The sequence below is a fragment of the Prinia subflava genome, chromosome 14 (genome assembly GCF_021018805.1).
Source record: "Prinia subflava isolate CZ2003 ecotype Zambia chromosome 14, Cam_Psub_1.2, whole genome shotgun sequence".
Taxonomy (NCBI): Eukaryota; Metazoa; Chordata; class Aves; order Passeriformes; family Cisticolidae; genus Prinia; species Prinia subflava.
Window position 1 is genome coordinate 20,314,607 of NC_086260.1, and position 17,971 is coordinate 20,332,577.

General features: G+C 39.0%; 1 protein-coding gene across 3 annotated transcripts in view; it reads right to left on the minus strand.

The window, feature by feature from the left end:
- Positions 1-4,350: 4,350 nt before the first annotated feature.
- Positions 4,351-17,971, minus strand: part of IL17RD (interleukin 17 receptor D) — a 50,481-nt gene continuing 36,860 nt past the window's right edge. The window contains exons 8-13 of one of the 3 annotated variants that reach the window (XM_063411349.1): positions 17,696-17,761; positions 16,773-16,827; positions 15,728-15,838; positions 14,257-14,420; positions 10,589-11,525; positions 4,351-7,568 (exon numbers count right to left, since the gene is read on the minus strand). In XM_063411349.1, coding sequence (XP_063267419.1) covers positions 7,453-7,568; positions 10,589-11,525; positions 14,257-14,420; positions 15,728-15,838; positions 16,773-16,827; positions 17,696-17,761 — 1,449 coding nt within the window. In that variant the 3' untranslated portion in view covers positions 4,351-7,452. Of the gene's footprint in view, positions 7,569-10,588; positions 11,526-14,256; positions 14,442-15,727; positions 15,839-16,772; positions 16,828-17,695; positions 17,762-17,971 lie in introns of all 3 variants that reach the window. The other 2 variants (XM_063411348.1, XM_063411350.1) reach the window with 2 other exon arrangements.

Here is a 17,971-nt window from a genome sequence, read left to right on the forward strand (position 1 = left end):
AGCACCTCAGCCTAAACTGGGGGCTGTGGTGGTCTGAAAAGCCAGTTGGAAAAGGCTAGACACTATTAGGCCAGTCACGCTGGAAAGGCTCAAACAAATTTGTAAATTTGTTTCAAATCTTGCAATATAAACTCACATAACCCGTCTACTGCAATTACAAAGTCAGATAAAAGTTCACAGTATAACATAATCCTTACTGCAACTGTATTTGGTTTTATGCAAAACTGTGTAATTACTGTTTCATTTTTAAATTGTTAATTATCAAATGTCATATTTCTCTTCTCACATTTTAAAGAAAAAAAGGGTGACTTGTGGGATTGCATTTTATGGAAATGGTTTGCTCTAGCTCACCCCTGGAAAATGTATGGTTTATCCCAAGTCTGTATCCTCCCTGCAGTATCAAGTTATCTGTAACCTCATTGGCTGGAGAATGTTACCGCGCCCCTTTGAACCTCTGTGATAAGAATGCTAAGGCAAGGGGTCTCGCCCTCTTTGCCCCCCTTCCCCTGGAGGCGTCCGGATGCTCCCCTTCCCTTCCCCCCCTCCCTCAGTGAATAAACCCTCACCTCATCAGCACCCCACCGGCGTCTGAAGTCTCTTTGCCTGCCAGCACGGGAACACCCACGACCCCAAGGGCCTGGGGGTCTCCCGGGGGACCACCCCCGGGAGCCCCCCATAAATTTAAACAACAACAAAAAGAGACTTGAGTTCAGTCTATGGCTAACATTATGCAAGAAAAGTCCAGCTCAGAAGACACTCCTCTTCAATTCCCTGCCCATCTAGGGTTCTTTCCAATTGTGCTTTATCATCTCGATCCCAGGCTGTTTTTCTTTCTCTTCTGAAACCACTAGCCATGAGAATCAATGTCTGGGAAAAAAGTTTCTTTCTGCCAAGAAAGGGTTAACAGTTTCTGGCTCCCAGCAGGGCTGCAGGCTCAGGCACTCCAAGGCTTGGCAACTCCCACACGCGACTGGGCGCTTTCTCCCGGAGGGCGGAGGGGGGGCGGAACGGAAGGCACCTCCACAGTTTTCCACCCCTCCATCCTGGATGGGACCAGCTCAGCTCCAGTCCTGTCCACTCTCTTCCCATCCCCCCCACCCCGGGGCCCCAGCTTACTTCAGCTCAGCCGCGTGGTTCCCCTCAGCCCGGCCACGTGGCCCCCCTCCCCCACCCATCCTGGGTAGGGGAGGAGGGAAAAGGTGCTCCTCTCCTGAAAGCGGAGCCAGAAAAGAGGAAGTCTCTCTGGGAGGCCTCGCTTTTAACCCCTTGTGTCCTCGGAGGCGTGTCCAACCCCTCAGTGGCCACTAAAAGTGCCAACATTCAAACCTGACCACTGATTGGTTTGGCCACAGCCTCTTGAAAAAACTCACTTCCCCTCAACCCTCAACCCAAGGACAAGTATGCAAAATATAAAATTCAACTGTTAAATGTATTATTACTTCAGTCCAAAACATTATCTTACAAACACAGTGATATCTGTTATACTTAAAAAAATGTTTAGTAAGCCAATTCAAGGGTAAAAACATCAATATTCAAATAAATGTAGTCGTATTTCTCAGGTTTGGAGGCAGTCTAAGCAAAGAGGGGAAGTTCAGAAACACAAATCCTGCCCTGTTTTCCTGATTCACTGTGACTGGTATTCCCACTCCACCCTCAGTAGCTGAGCATTGTCCAACTCTTCAGCAAAGAGATGGTGACTTCCTTCCTAACACCTAAACACACCTTGGTATTGTTTGCAAAAGCTACAATAAAGAGCAGTTTCCTTTTTGTTGATGACTCACGGCTTTTATGGGTACACCCCCTCTATTAGACATTGCTAAAGACAAGTAGGTCTAATTCTATTGTCACTTTTAATTATTTTGAAATAAGTATGATGTAACTGACAGCAATTAAAGCACTCCAGATTTTCATCAAAATTATGAAGGAGTCATTCTTGCAAACCAAGCACTTCCAAGCAATGCACTTCCATTGGAATAGTACCAAGGAGTGCTACAGGGCTGAAACAGGCCTCTGCAGAGTCTGCCCTGGGGTACCTCACACTTCAGAGGTCTCTGTGGGGTGCTGTAAAGGATATAAAACATTGCTTAACATCTGCCCCAAATCCACCTCTTCCTTCTCCTGCAGTTCTTGCTGTGCCACTCTCTGTTTCCCACCATGCTCCATCAATAGACGATTTGCTGCAGTGGTGCTGCAGACCTCTAGGACATGAACCAGTACTCACCACCAGTGTGGTTCCATCACACAAGTTATTGCAAAACACCAAAACTGCATCAATAATCTCCAGTCAAATACCCTGACTGGTCACAGATTGCTCAAGGAATCACCATTATGGCTCAAGAACAAGACATGAAGACTGTGTTCTGCATTCAGTTGACACCAGAGCCCACCTCTGTTCCCAAGTGATCTATTTCCTATACCTGAACTAGTTCCTACCCAGTTCTCATGTAGTATGAGGACAATAGCACTTGCTCATAGCCTGTATGTGACCAGTTGCGCACTTATAGAAAAAAAAAACTATGTCCCACTTCCATCACCAGTATCTGATTTCATAACCAGACCCACTGAGATTGGTTGAATCACCTGAGAAATAAAGCATTACTAAAAAGGGTGTGGCACTGCCTTCTGGAAAGGCCTAAAGAATGTTGCCAAAAAACACTTTTATAGCATGATTACAGTTCTACAACTTACACCAGAAATTATTTTCACCAGACAGCTAACTGCCCTGAAAATATTGCTGACACTGGTTTCCTCAATGTAAAATCCTTCTGGGAACTTTCTTGTCTTTAAAACACAGTTTAGTTTGGCAACTATGTGAAAAATAGACAAGTCCATTCTCCAAGTGTTTAATTTTCCCTTTTACTATGCAGACCATCCAAAATGGCAAGTTTAATCCTCTGTAGAAATAATTTTTTTTAACCACGAAGAAGCTGACTTCTGTTTTTAGGTTTGATCTGTATTTTTACTGTAGTGTCAAGGGTAATGAAGATCTCTCGGTTTGCTGTTATTGGAAGTAATCAATATACCAATGAAAGACAGCTTCTAAAGGTTAATTTAGTTTAAAACAGAAAAAATGCTGCATCAGTTTCCCAAGCCCTTGGTATAATCCAGCATTCTATGGCTATTAAGAAATGTAATATTGAAGAAATGGAAAAAATGTTGTGTTCCTAGGAAAATGCATTACGATTATCAATAGCAAAGTATTTTAGGTTGAGTTAAATCTTATCATAAACCTGGCTATCTATTACAAAAATTCAGAGCAAGTTTTGTGAGCAATTTTATGTCGATTTGCAATTAAAGGTTTAGTATAGAATAAAGGCTTAATACAGAATTTGCATAGGGAGAGGATGTGTTAAAGAGTTTAGAATTATGTGAAATCCACAGACACACATTTCCCCTGTGGAGAAAAAATGCAAAACTCATGGACTGCCATGAAACAAACTCACCTGACACATATAATCAACAAGACTGCCTGTCTTCAAGCAGATCTTTTTGCACACCAGTAGCAACTAAATAGTTAGAATTCCAACTACATCAGCAGCCCAACAGGACAGCATTCCACACACTCACTCACGCTAGTTCATTCTGCCATCTATTGCCAAGGCCTGTGACCCTATCAGGCCAGTCTGGAAAAAGTTTGATTTTTGTAAATCGGCCTTGACTGTTACAGCTTTAGGTCTTTTTATTGCCTGATGAAGAAAATTCTTCAGATGTTGGTTTCTTATTTCATGGATTTTTACTATTATAACTACTAAGTCTATTATATTATACATTATTATATCTAACATTATATAACTAGATTCCCTTCATTTACCTGAGCAACATATGGAATCAGAGTGGTTTCAAGGCTTACCCCTAAAACTACAGTTTGCAGGGTTCACTGACTGGAACAGTGCTTTGAAATTAGCTGGATGAAAAAATCCCACATATAAATCTTAGGTAATTATCACATCCTCTTTGACAAAATTAATCCAGTCCAGGTTATTATAGTTTTGGGGATGTGGATAGGTTTCACTTGGCATGCAGAACAGCCACGTACTGCTAGGAGACCTTCAGGGAGGATATAGGAAAAAAATTACATACAACCATATTAACGCAATTTTATTAAAAAATAAAATAAAATCAAACTCAGTCCATCCTGCATAGAAGTTTTAGAAGTTAAAATTTCTTAGAGTTATTTGACTATGATAAAGACCCATCAAAACAGCTGCTTCCCTCCCAACTGTAGGGCATGAACAGCAGTTAGCAGATCTGGCTGCTTGTGTTGTGTGGAACCGCACTTAAAGTGTGCAGGATAAAACCATTGCACTTTTAAGCCATTTCTTTTTAATAACATAAGAAAAGCCCAATGAATGACATGGAACAAAAATATTTTATTTTGGTATTTAACTTGTAAATTAAAGTATGACAAAACATTATTTCTGCAAATGTCAGGTGCATTCTATTTTCAACACTTGCTGTGTCCATGGAAAGGTACAAAAGATGACAACAACTATACTCCTCATTCAAAATGCTGTCACATCTTGAGCCTTCAGCTTTCCAATGCTTTTTCACCCTCCCAGAAAATACACTATAAGATATCTGATGTCCACACACTTGAGTGTAGCAGAAATTAAAGGGATCTTTTAATCATTAACATGTTTAGAATTTACTAATGCTTAAAAACAGTAGTAAGCTAACCTCTAGTGTGTTAACATTATCTTTTAAAAAATAATTTTTACAAGGATTTTTGCTGCTATTCCCAGCAAAAAGAACTCTTGCCAATTCAGTACTATGTCCTTCCAGCATCTCAACATACACAGTATCTAATTGTTTTAAGAACTGTGATTTGTAAAAAAGCTATCATAAGTTAGATTAAGTATTACTTCTCTAGTTTTTGTAAACTTTAGGTGTAGACCATCCTAATCTATATTTGCACTTACAATATCTGCTTCCACCTTAAGCTAAGAAGGAATAAAGGAATTTTTCTTCTCTCCCACCCCTAGATTTGACTGTCATCTGCATAGACTTTTCATAATTAATAAATGAGTTTTGCAAGATTGTACAGCAAATTTTGAACGAATAAAAAAAACCCATTAATGACAAGCGATTCTTTGTAAAACTGCCTTCATCCCTTTTCAACACTCAGCTTTCTTAGAGCTCCAGATGAAAACTTAATTTCATTTCATAATACCAGTTCTGCCACAGAATTTAATGGAACAAGAAAATCTTCCCAATCTGTAGCTCAGCATTAAATAACAGTAAATGAACAGGGACTTCCCATGGATGAAAGCAGCATTACCTTTACCAGCTCACAGCTAAGAAATTGCCTCCTCCTTACGTTGTGCAGCTTTGGCATTTCTATGTACCGCAGATCTTCAGCACACAGATTGTGTCACCTTTCTGCCTTGTCTTATTCAATCCGAACCCTTTCTCCAGTAAAATAACAAAAGAATTGCACCAAATCAATATCCCTCATAGCTAGATTTAGACGAGGAGCATTTACCTCTAAATAATTCTGTCTAGTCTGACCTTCAAGCAATGGAAAAACATGGAGAATTTTGCCTTCAATAAGGCCTGAGGCACAGCCTTAAAAAATCATCAAAGGCGCAGATGATTCACTGTGTGTATAAAATTACCTAAACTTACTTAGAAATTGCAGGTTTTGAAGGTTTCCAGGTAGTGTTCTTTGAAATTCAGAAAACAGAGAGAATAAGGAACATTTCATTAATGGACAAGGCCCTCCAGATCCAACATGTGCTGATCCAAATAATCACAGAATTCCATATTACAACTGCAAAGCATGTCAGAGTTCTGCCATTAATGGTTATACACAAATAATTGTTACAGCATTTTCTTACTCCACCTGTGATAACAATCTCAAGAGTCTTTTGTTTGGAAATTCCAATGATTGAATATAAACGGACACAAAGAAATCCAAAACAAAATAAACAACCCAAGAAAATAACCCATGAGCTTTACAGCTACTCAGCCAAAAATCATCACTTAATAGTTCTATCTTATGCTATTAAAATGGATAATAAAATGTAACAGTTAACAATGTCTAATTCTTGTCTATTACAACCAAGAGAATATTTGAGGTATTTGAGTTCTCCCTTAATTCTCTTTAAAGTAACCTCCTGCTAGTGGAATGTGAATACAGGTTAAATGAGACAGAATTGGACTCCGTGACCAGAATGAGCAAAGGCACATTGGTAAGGTGTCCTTTAGAATTTGCTGTTCCCATGCTTACTGCAATAGTGCCTGGAATTGCAGTTCCATAGATGCGTTTAACTTCGGAAAAGTTGCTCCTTGGAAACAGGACAGACATTTTGGATGAAGATTTACCAACCTAGTCACTGCAGGAAACAGGACATGCATGCTCTGTGTCAGCAGATAAAATGGCCGGTGGTAGTTTTTGCATTTTTCCTTAATATAACACTAGCGACAGTACACCATCTTAATCACTAAGTGATAGGTAGTGTAAACTGCAAAATAACTCACTGGCTTCTGTTTACTGCTTGCCTCAAGGCAAAGTACTCTTGCCTGTTAACTGCTTGTCTTGGCTTGTTTTACCCCACGGGGTTTTGTAGCACCATGTCCTTGAATGAAAATATAACCTCCCCCCCATATAGCATATTCCTCTCATGGCTAAACAAACGTAGAACATCTTCAATATAAAACACAGTCTTTTTTCTCCCATCTCTTTATTCTTCATATTAGCCCTTCAGGAATAAAATAGGAAACTTTGTTTCCATGATATCACTCAGCATATGGAGGATCTGTATTTTTGTCTATTGTAAGAATGACCCTTCAATCTCAGTGTGGTGCTGTTTGTGAGTCACCACAGCCAGACTGCAGAGGAGAGACAGAAGATTAATGCAGAAGATGGAGACATGCACTGAAATTAAATACTGAAACACATTAACATCTGGGAAAAGGAGACTGAGGAAGAGAGCTCAAACATTTTGAAAAGAAAATTATTTCTTCTGATGGAGAATTTCTCAGTCTCACCTTTAGTATTTTATCTTGCTTCTGAAAAAAATCCTGCTCTCATTCACTACAACACTCCTGCCATTAAGTGCAACAGCACTTAAAACTAGAGACTGGACTACAAACTTTACTAAGGCTTAACGTTCCAAGCTATTTTGTGCCCAGTTGCAAAGTTATTCCTAGCAAAAAATAGTAAATGTTGATTATGGCACGCGTAAACAGTGTAATATCATGACATTTAAATTGTAACAGGAATAATTTTAAATGTATGCTCTTCTATTTTTCCAAGCTACATTTTTCACATCATGAAAGAGTTTTTATAAAAGACCAACAGATTCAAGTTTACTGGCCACAAAAAATGGAATAACAGATCTTCTTCAGGGGCTGTTTGTTCCTTCAAGTAGATGTGGTGCTGAGACAGTGTGGTACTTAAAGCACAGAGGCTGTTGATAAAGTGGCAATGCATAACAACATTGTAATGTATTATAAAGGAGCAATTGCCTGCAGTTCATCAGTGTGGATGTGGCAATGAAGTTCTGCTTTACATATTCCAGGCACTAAGAACTTTGTAGTAGTCATTACAGGAGGTTCTTCTTCCCCTGTAAAAGGGAAATAAAAAAAAGTGAAGTTCGTTAATTGAAACAGTAACAATGCACAGAAAACTTATGAAAAACCTCTGATCATCTTGTCATACACTCCTGAGGCTGAAATATCATGCTCAGCAATATGTTATCTAGAGGTACAATAATGATTTTCCTCCCAGGCAGGACTTCTTAGGGAAGACCTTATTAGTAAATGGACCTAGTAAAGGTTTGGTTATTGATATTTCCTCAAAATTAAACTGGTTTGAACGCTAGTTGAGGACACCAAATATGATGATCTCTTTGAGACTCTTTACTTTGCAGACCAGTAGTCTGTCTGCTCAGGAACTGTACTGAAAGATAAAAAGAACTATAAATTATGTGATTTCGGATTTTTATTCAAAATATTATATCACACTGTCCTTTAAGGAAGAAAGGAAATACTTTCTTTTGAGATGCTAAATGTCAGAGCTATTCACATCTGTTTTGACCAAGAAACAGGTAAATTAAGTAAAAAACTGAAATGTAGGGTGAATTCCGAGCAATAATTTGGATGTGTCTATCTCTCAGAAGAAGAATATTACTCCTCTCATTAGCACGCATATAAATATTAGGGCTATATGTTTTGTATGTCTGAGACACTAAAGAAATGTAATGGGTTGCACTCTAAAAACTGAGTTGATGCTCAGTTGTCTCCTTGTACCCTGTCTCCTTTGCACCCAGTAGCTCATCAGGACTGTGGTTTGGGTGAGGGAGGTTTGGGGGAGAGTCAGGCAGGGTGGTGCTTTTGGATGAGGACAGTAAATGCGAAAATGGCAGAAATTATTGTGGTTTCTTAAAACATTAGAAGATCAGTGTTAAGATCCAACTCTATAGGCAAGAGGTCTAATGTTTAACTTCTACAGCTGAAGCATGTTAACAAGGGGGTATGTGACTTGAGAATTAATTACTGGAAAGACTTGCCTCTTTCTTCCAGTGCCTCCTTGCAGCTGGGATACCCAGCTGACAGCTCAGTAATTGAATCAGGAGGGGGACACTAGGAAAGCTTTCTTAGAAGGCAGCCATACATTTTAAACTAGCATCCTACTTTCAATAGAACCTTTACAGAGCTCATCTGTAATTTTTCCCACAAATACGAGAAAAGGCTCAAAAGTTAAAAAAACTAAAATACAAAGTTTTAATTTTGAAAACAGAGTAATTGTGGCTTAATTAATTAAATCAGTAAATCTGTATTTTTTCCACCTGAATTTTCTTTCAGATTTTAACTACTTAGTCATATAGACTATCTAGCTGATAAATATAGGTGCTATATCTGTAAATCAGCATTTGTATTCTCTTCCTCCAAGATAATTCTGGCATCAAACATTATGAATTATCTTAATAAGAATAAAAAAAAATCATTTACCCAAGCGTAAAGTCTAGTTAATGCACTTGCAACACTCATTCCAGAAAGCAGAACAGCACACAAACATCAAAATACAGTATTCACCTTCTGTAGCTACTTAAGGAAAATCTCAGCAAAGAGCAGCTTTATCATAGCAATACAATTGCTGGAACATTCCACACTGATGCCAGTTCATGTTGGAGTCCAGAGGATCCCTCTGGCAGCCCTGGAGAATAAGGGGGCTGTACAGGGGGGTCTGGGATCTGTACAAGGGGGTCAGCCAGCCTCCCACAGAGCCCAGAAGGACTCTGATTCTGGCTTCTATCCATGGAAGTGAATGCTCACATGAAGAAAGAATCACAGATCCTAAGAATTTTGAAGTAGATAGCAGTTTGTTATAGAGATTAGGATTCATAGTATATGGGGCTGAGAGGACAAGATGGAAGAATTGGGGAGTGGCCCCTAGTTTCCTTGTTCTTGTTCTCATCCCCCATCTTTTGCTGATTTGGACTTTAGAGATTGGTTTAGAATAGAACTGACATGTTAGCGTAGCAAGTTAGTATTGGTAATGTTCTGTAAACAATAAATACGTCTTGGACTGTGGTTGGGTCGAGAGTACGGTACATAAGGTACGGCGCTCTCCGATCCGCCCCAGTCTAGCGGCAGGCAGTCCAGCGGCAGCCCAGTCCAGGGCAGCCCAGCGCCAGTCCAACGGCGTGTCTTGCTTTGCTGGGGACGCTTTGCAAAGCAGAACAAGAACTGTTAGATAATATGAAATAAACAACCTTGATAACTTGAGCTGCTGGACTCACAGTGTCGTCTCTGCCTTTGGTGTGAAACACTCAGGGCAAAGAGAAGACAGAAAACCTTATTATCTTGGGGAACAGCAACCCCAGGAAAATACCCAGGGAACAGCAACCCTGGGAGAAGATTTCACCTCCTCGGGGAGCGGCCGCCCCGAGGGGAATCTCGGGGAACATCAAACCCCGACAAGTTCAATATCCCGTAACTAGTAAGGTTAGATCATTTTCTTTATACAGCCTGAAGCAAAATTTACATCTTCTAACTGGAGGCATCTGAGCTGGGTATCTGTTCTGGAGAGTGTCTTCCAAGCATTTAAATTCCTCCACTGAAACTCATTTGTTCATTCCCCAGCCCTGTATCTTGTGAGAAGCCTGATGTCATTCTGAAACTTGAGTTAACCACAGTATAGATGATATCCCTAAAAGATCCAGCATGTGCTGGAGCAAAATAGGATGTCAGGTTTAGGTTTATGGCTGTCTGTGAGAATGTCTCACACCATATCACCCTCTTGATAACACCACACATCTGTCAGCTGAAATCCCAGCTGCCAAGAAGTCCCTGGAAGGAAGAAGCTCTCTCTCCTAAAATAGGTCAATTAATGAGCAGTAACTTATTAATAGAATTTTAGTTAGATTAATAGAAGTTTAGTTAGATCTTAGCTAAGAGTTCCTCCACAAACTTTAAGTTAAGAAAAAGATGCATTTTTCTGAAGTTAGTCTACCTGTTTTACCATCTTTATACAATGTTTACTTTTCTCTGCAGCCTTCTTACATATTATCTTACCTATCTGGAGATGGCAGAAATATGCACAGTAACTGAATATAAGTTTTGAAACACTGCTGTATCTTACCTAAGCCTGATGATGAAGAAACACTTCCTGTAATGGAAGACGTTTCTATTTGGTCAGTCAATAGTCCTTCCATTAAAGGTAAAGATAATTCAGATGAAGGAACAGATGAATCATAGATTCCAGAATCTCGAGGCATGTCTTTCAGATTTGAAGCTTTAACAGCATGTAACAATGGCTGAAGGACAGAGCTGCCACCACCTTGAATGTCCTGAGTTTCTATATCTTCTCCAAGGTTCAAGTGCTGAATTATACAGTGAGAGTCTGAATTCTCCACTGAAATGTTTATATCTGTTTTCAGGTAAAAATCACCATCCATCACCTGTTTATTCACCAAGTCATTTAAAACCAAGTCTGAATCAAATTTTTCCATGACAGGCTCCGAGTAGCATAAAGACAGTGGAGGGAAGGGAATAAATTGTTTCTCAAACCAATCTGGTTCCTGATCAATGAACTGATGCATATTGCAAATAGCAACATAAAGGGACCTCCCAGATTTGCTCCTGAAATAATTTCTTTTATTAATGTTAACAGGAAACACCTCTGAATCCGGTACACTAAGATCTCTGGAGTGCAAGTGCGAATAGAGCTGGGGGAGATTGTCCATGAGTTTGTATTTTGTGCTTAGATCCAGAATAGCAGGGATGTCTCCCTCACAGGAATAATCAAAGTAGACTGCAATGAACTTGCAGAGGTCAGCTGAATTCTGCTTTGCCTGACGAAGCTTCTCTGCAACAGTCAACACAGCAAAGAGAAGGAGTTCTCCTTTTCCTGCATCTTTGGTTACTCCTCTGTGCTTCCAGTTCTTTTTTTCAACAAAGTATTTCATTCCTTTGGAACACACAATGATGACAAACTGGGACTCATTTATTTTTTTAATAAGCCACTCCTTTTGATCTTCTTTACAGTTTTTCAGGTCTTCCCACAAATCTAAAGCCACCTAGAAAAGCAAAAAAAAAATCTCTTTGATATTAAGCTTTTATGTATATAAACCCAAGTGGTTCCTTAAAAAAAAGCACTGTGGATTTGATATATAGCAATATTTCTTGGGAAATAAAAAGAATATAGAAAATGTGGCTGGATCAAGTAAATTACAGTTAACTTACAATCAAATCTGGCATCATCAATCCACAATAACCAATTGTGTTTGCCTCAAACAATTTACTGTTATATGTCTGGGTCCATAATGTGCTGAATGTAGCAGAAGTAAAAGAATCACAGCATTGTTTAGATTGAAAAAGACCTTTAAGGTCAAGTCCAACCATGCACCCAGCCCTGCCAAGTCTAGCACTAAACCGTGCCCCTAAGTGACATATTCACTTATCATCCTTGCATATTAATGAAATGTGATGCCAAGAATTTTCATATCTAGATAGAAACATAATTAGTCCCTAAAATATCAAGACCTTCCAGTTAGGATGCTTATCTGATAAGAAAGCTCTGAAAATTCTATCCTAGGAGCTATTTTATTTTGTATTTTGTCAAGCTTTCTGACCATGATCTGAAATGCTTGTGTACAGTAAGATGAAGGACATGATGCTTCATCTCTCAGGAGGAATGAGTAGCAGGATAAGAGAAAAAAACAGATGAAAAAAACCTGCATAATAGACACACATCAAAACCACTTATAAAAACTTCTTCAAAGCATTTTTCCAGAGAACAACAATTTCTTCTCTGCTGTGTCACCCCTAGCAGAGTGAAAAACTTTGCTCCATCAGAATACAGAGTAGGTGGATACCCAGAACACAAGGATTCCTGAAAAATGCTGCCACACACTTGGCTACAGGAAGAAAATGATCCTGCCTGAAGTGCTTGGTCCGCTGGACTGGATGATCATTGTCAGTTCCTTCCAAACAGATAACTCTAGCCTATGCATGGGGAAGAGATGTCATTTTACTGCTGCTTGGAGATGCAGGTAGTTTTGTGTCTGGTTTTGTTTCTGCTCTTCAAAATCCTGTGTGACCTACTATCTGTGAGAAAGGATTTTTATTATGGACAAGTTATTATTTTAAATGGCTATTAAATGTCACTGTTTCTTTATGAAAAAACATTCTAATTCTATATGAAAAATACTTGTACAACTCTTCTGTTATGCATTGAGCATCACTTTTTATATTAAACTCCACAGCTTTAATAACAATATTATTTCTGTACATAGATGCTATCACTATTTTGTTACATAAATTTATGCTCGAGTGTTGGGAAGGATGAAGTAGAAAGGCCTTCTAAATATGATGGTTTAGATTCTGGGAGTATGAGACCAACAAGTGAGATGGAAATGAGGGCAGGCTTTAGGGTGTGGGGTACCAAGCCATCAGCTAGTGAGCAATAGTGTGCCTAGCTGAGGGCCATCTCCCTTGATTAAACAATACCCTTCTGCTTGCCAAAGGTAATGGGACAGTTCTATTGGCTGTATGTAAATGTTGTGAGATTGGTATCTTGTATTAGATTGGTTGGTCCAACACAGACTATTCAACTTGGAAAGACATTTATTGTACGGTATTCAGAACCTGCTCCTCTTTTCCCTCTCTTCTCCTTTCCCTCTTTTTCCCCACTCTTTTCCCCCTCTTTTCCTGCTCTCCTGGTCTGCTTTAGGTGTGCCTAGCAGCTACAAGCAGGGCCCTCACAATAAACCACGTGCTACTACAGTTGCTTTGCTTATAGAGATACTTTGTCGCCGACTCTGCCCTCACCGAGAAACTCCTACACTGGAGACCATGTGGTTAAAGCAGTAAGGGCTCATCTCAACACTATTCCAAAGAGAAGCAGTGTAGTGGGGCTAAAGTACATCTCTAAAAGGGGTTTCAAGTAAGCTACTTATAAAATTTTTATCCTGAACTACTTTAAACAGATGAAAAAGCTGTGACCATCTCCCCCAAACACAAGGACTTGGCTGTGTTTCTGTGTTTGGTCACCAGAGAGCAGAGTTGCTGTAATGAAACCCAGCTCCGGCTCATCCCATTCATATCCCAGGGGTGGGAGGAAAAATGCAGCACAAAGAGCCCAACAATTGTCCTGCCTGTTTCCTGCTGAGAAGTGAAAAACTGGCCACATATTGATTCTATTTTAGACAGGGGTATGAGATTCTAAGCCTGCTCATTCAAAGTGGCAATTCGAATGCCTCTCTCATATCTTTCAAACAAAAACAAGAAAAAAAAAAGAGTTACTGATTTTACAGTATTAATGGAGCAGAAGGGAAGTAAAAGAAAAAAACAATTAGTAAGTATGTGCTGTCAACATGCATTTTTTGTTCTATGAGTAGAAGTCTTGATAGATTCAACTTCTTTTAAATTACAATACAAAGTACACTTTAGGAATACCAAAGTATATCAGGTAGACAACAATACATCTTTGTGGCTGCAGACTATAAAGATGTAAGACCTACTGAACAGAATGAGCACTTAATTCAAAGCAAGCTAAACACGGCTGAATGAAAGTCCTGAAATCATGATGTTCCACTCTTCTGTTGGTTTGGTTTGGATTTCTTTACACTGGATAAGATATCTTCATTTCCCAAAGTAAAGAAAATTCATACAGCCAATATTTAGAAAAATAACAAAAGTTATCTCTGTGGAAAGAAGTGACCGAAATACCTAGTTTTCAAGCATAGAATTTTGGGAGTGCAGTTTGAATTAAAGAAAAGGTGTTTACATATGAAATGTTGAGTTTACCTCACAGCCACAAAAGTCCTGAAGAAAATAAGCAAAGCACTGGATGACATTAATGTGTTTCTGGCAATCTCTACTGGAATAGCAGATGAACACTTTTGGCCGGCAATGAAGTCTTTCCACATGGCGACCTGCAGCATATGCTGAAGATTCTGAGCTCTCCTCATCTAGATGGGAATATATATTTTCTAAAGTGCAAGAGAAAAGAGAGTTCACACTATAAAGCTTCATTTTCTTTTGGGTTTTTATTGCTTTTGTAGGCTCTTTGCTCATGCATACAGAAATGTTGGGGGTTTTTTCTAAAGATTTTCCTCTCCTTTATGTCCTGAAAAGGAAAGTTGCACACACTCTGTTTATCCAGCTGAAGAGTTGCTGCATGTGGAATACACTTTCAAAGTTATATGGGCAGTTATTTCTGTACAACTCAGAAAACACATAAAAATCTGGTCTTATGCCAGACTAACTGAATCTAGTCCTATAGCTGATTAAGCTAATATGGAATAAAGTATGAGTAATTCAAAATATAAATATCCATCTATGAATTCAATTCAGAACAAGTAACCAGGAATAACTGTTCTGGAACAACTCTCTCTGTAGACAAATCCTCAGTGATTTGTCTAGGTTTTTTGTTGTGACTGTGCTAACTGTGAGCAAAGGCATAACTACAGAAGACCAGAAGGTAAAACGATTTAACCCAGCTGGCATATAGCACTTGCAGTATATCTCAGTGCCAAAATTCAGGTGGATAACACAGATATGTGAGATTTGGAGAAGTAATCTCTTTTTCCATTATTCATGAAACCACATGATTCTCTAAATTCAATATAAAAAGCCAATATATTTTTAACATTTAAATGTATCAAGTGTTGCTTGCCAGCTGCTGGATACACAGGAGAAATCAGCAAGGAGGGATGGAATCTAAAAACATCTGCAAGCAGGGCTTAGAGTAAATTTAGGAAGATGGCTTAGAATAAAAGGTAAAGACAACTTCCAGGAAAGTGAGCCAATCTGGAATAGCAGCTGTAGATAGTATTCCAGACAGCACTGTGAATAGTACTGGCATCACATGGCTTCTGATTTTAAATAAATATGAGATATTTCTGAGTAAAACAAGGGAATGTTTAAAACAAATCTATTTACAAATCTGTTTGTAATCTATACAGTCACTTAGTACTTTCTCAAAGAAAAAGAAACATGAAATAAAAAGTATTTTCCTATATTGCTTTTGCTCTCTCCTTTCTACAGTGAAGACTTGATCTGTGACACAATACTGTCTAGGCAACCAATTACCATCAAGCACTGACTAAGAATTTGCTACAAGTTTCAACACACAAAAAACTGAAGGAAGGAAGGACAGAGAAACAGAAAGTTTTTCAGATAAAGGTACTTCCGGAGTTAACCTGTCAATTAAGACGGTTTCAGTTGCAAAAGCGTATCTTTAAATGGAACTTTGTACTGAAAAAAGTACTCTCACCTTGCTGTTTCTTGCGGCACATCACTGTGAAAAGTGTGGCAAATGCAGAGATGACAACCAAAGGGACTGTAATGGCAATGGCTCTGATCGGGCCAGCCCACGGGGAGTGCACTTGGGAAAAGAAAGCAGAATAAGCCACATACAAATAAGCTGTATTACAATTATCTAAGCAAATCTTCACACTGGGAATGCAAAACTGCCGCCGTACTCCATTATCGTAATTGTCGAAGATACAGTAGGCTCAAATATCATGTTCTGCTCAGTTTCAAATCCGGTTTTATGGTGGTTGTCCCACTGCCACAGCATCAGAGTGACTCTCACAAGTAACAACAGCTGCAACTCACGCCAGCCGAAGGAGAACAACCCTGTGGCAAATAGTTTTGATGAGATATGCAGCGGTCACTTGGAACAAACATGTTTTGGTTCCAGGGTGCTGAACCTGCCACTTAGAAAGAACTACCTTCTTGTACAGGTCACCCTTAGCAATGTGTATTAGCAAACAGAGCATTTTACCCACTGCCCCCATCTGTGGCTGTTTTGAGGCTGCAGTTACACTCTGAAATCCCTGTTTAGCTTCTCAGAAACACGTCTGATCCATAGGCATGTGAAACATTGACCTGACAGGTTCTCCAGACTGCTCAGTTTGGTACCTGAAGGGCTGAAGGACACAGGTGATGCGTTTAGGCTGCTCCCACAGTTTCATTACAGTATTTCCACACCATTGCACTCTCAGTTGTATGTAATTAAAGTTATCATTCCTCATATCCACATATACAACAAAATCCACTTTCCCAAAAATATTTCCAATGATGGATTGATCTAAACTCCACTACATATAAATGTACAGAGATGTACGCGTCTATGCTCAAGTGTGCATCTCTACTCCTTTTTCATTAGGTCAAAAAAGCCCAGCACAATTATCTCAATAGTCTAGATTATGACAAACAGGCAAAGGTCAAATAGGCACTTATTTCCAACATAATTAAAACTGAATCTAAATTAATACAGTGAATATAGTATGTTGTTTATAAAACAGAACTCATACCTGGTTTTAGCGCATAGTGCATTGTTTTCCTTGTTGTATTAGTGTCATCAACCAGCTTGGAAAAGTAAAAGATTAATTTTATTTTCTGCAATATGATAATAACTAACAGCTTTTATGAGAAGAAAGTTACTGTTCAAATAGCTAAAACTAAAGAGCAGCACAAACTAGTATAATAAAAATTGACCAAGTAACAGAATTCTAATTAAAAAATAAAAAACCAAAATCCAGGAATTATGCAGGCCCACAACTTCAGTTTAAGGCACAGATCAAAGTGCTGTGCACTCAGGGAAGTAAAGCTGTGGAAAGATCAAGAACATGCTGATGTCTTAAGATTTTAGTCTTTGTATTTTTCAAATCCTGTACTGCATTAGTGCATAACTCTAAACGCCATATAAAGTGTAGTTAACTGTCTTCATATTTTGAATAGACAAAACAATCCCTCTGGGCCTGTGATCCAAGGACACTACACAGCCTCAGGCCCCGAAAAGTATAAACAAAGTGACCTGGGGTGGGGGGTAGCAAACTGGGGGAATATGACTTCATTACCCAAAGTTGTAATTGGAAGATTAACCCCTGATATGTAAAAGGCCCAAACCTATATCTATTTGAAAAAATTACCATGACCATCATCCATTTTGGGTGTAGCCCCTTGGGGAGGCTTCATCTGCCCTTAAAATACCAGAAGGCGCTTCATTAAATAGATCTGCTTTTATTCTTCTAACTTTGTCTGGCCTCTGTTTCTAGGTAAGCCCGAAAAGGCATAATTCTAGAAAATTTACTTGCCCAGCTTGCTTCAGTAGGGATACCTGAAGTTCAATTCTACCAGCATGATTTGATATATTTTATAATTTTATTCCATTTCCCCATTAACATAGGGAACATAACACTTAGGTGTTGCACAAAATTCTGTTTGGAAATATTACCTCAATGATATAATCCCCTGGAGATACATTCTGAAGAACACAACTTGTAGTGTCTGTGTTCTGCTCCTACATCAAAGAAAGAATTTTTTGCAAGCAATTCACATACTTTTAAAACCTAATAAAAAAATCCCATTTATTTGATTTAGAAATAGGCAGCGCATTCTTTATTAACACCTCTTAAACCAGCAAAGCTAAGTCTGCCCATTCACATACACAATCGTCCGCCCATGGAACTAACTTGTGTTATCCAGGTCCAATGGAGTCCTCATGCCTGGT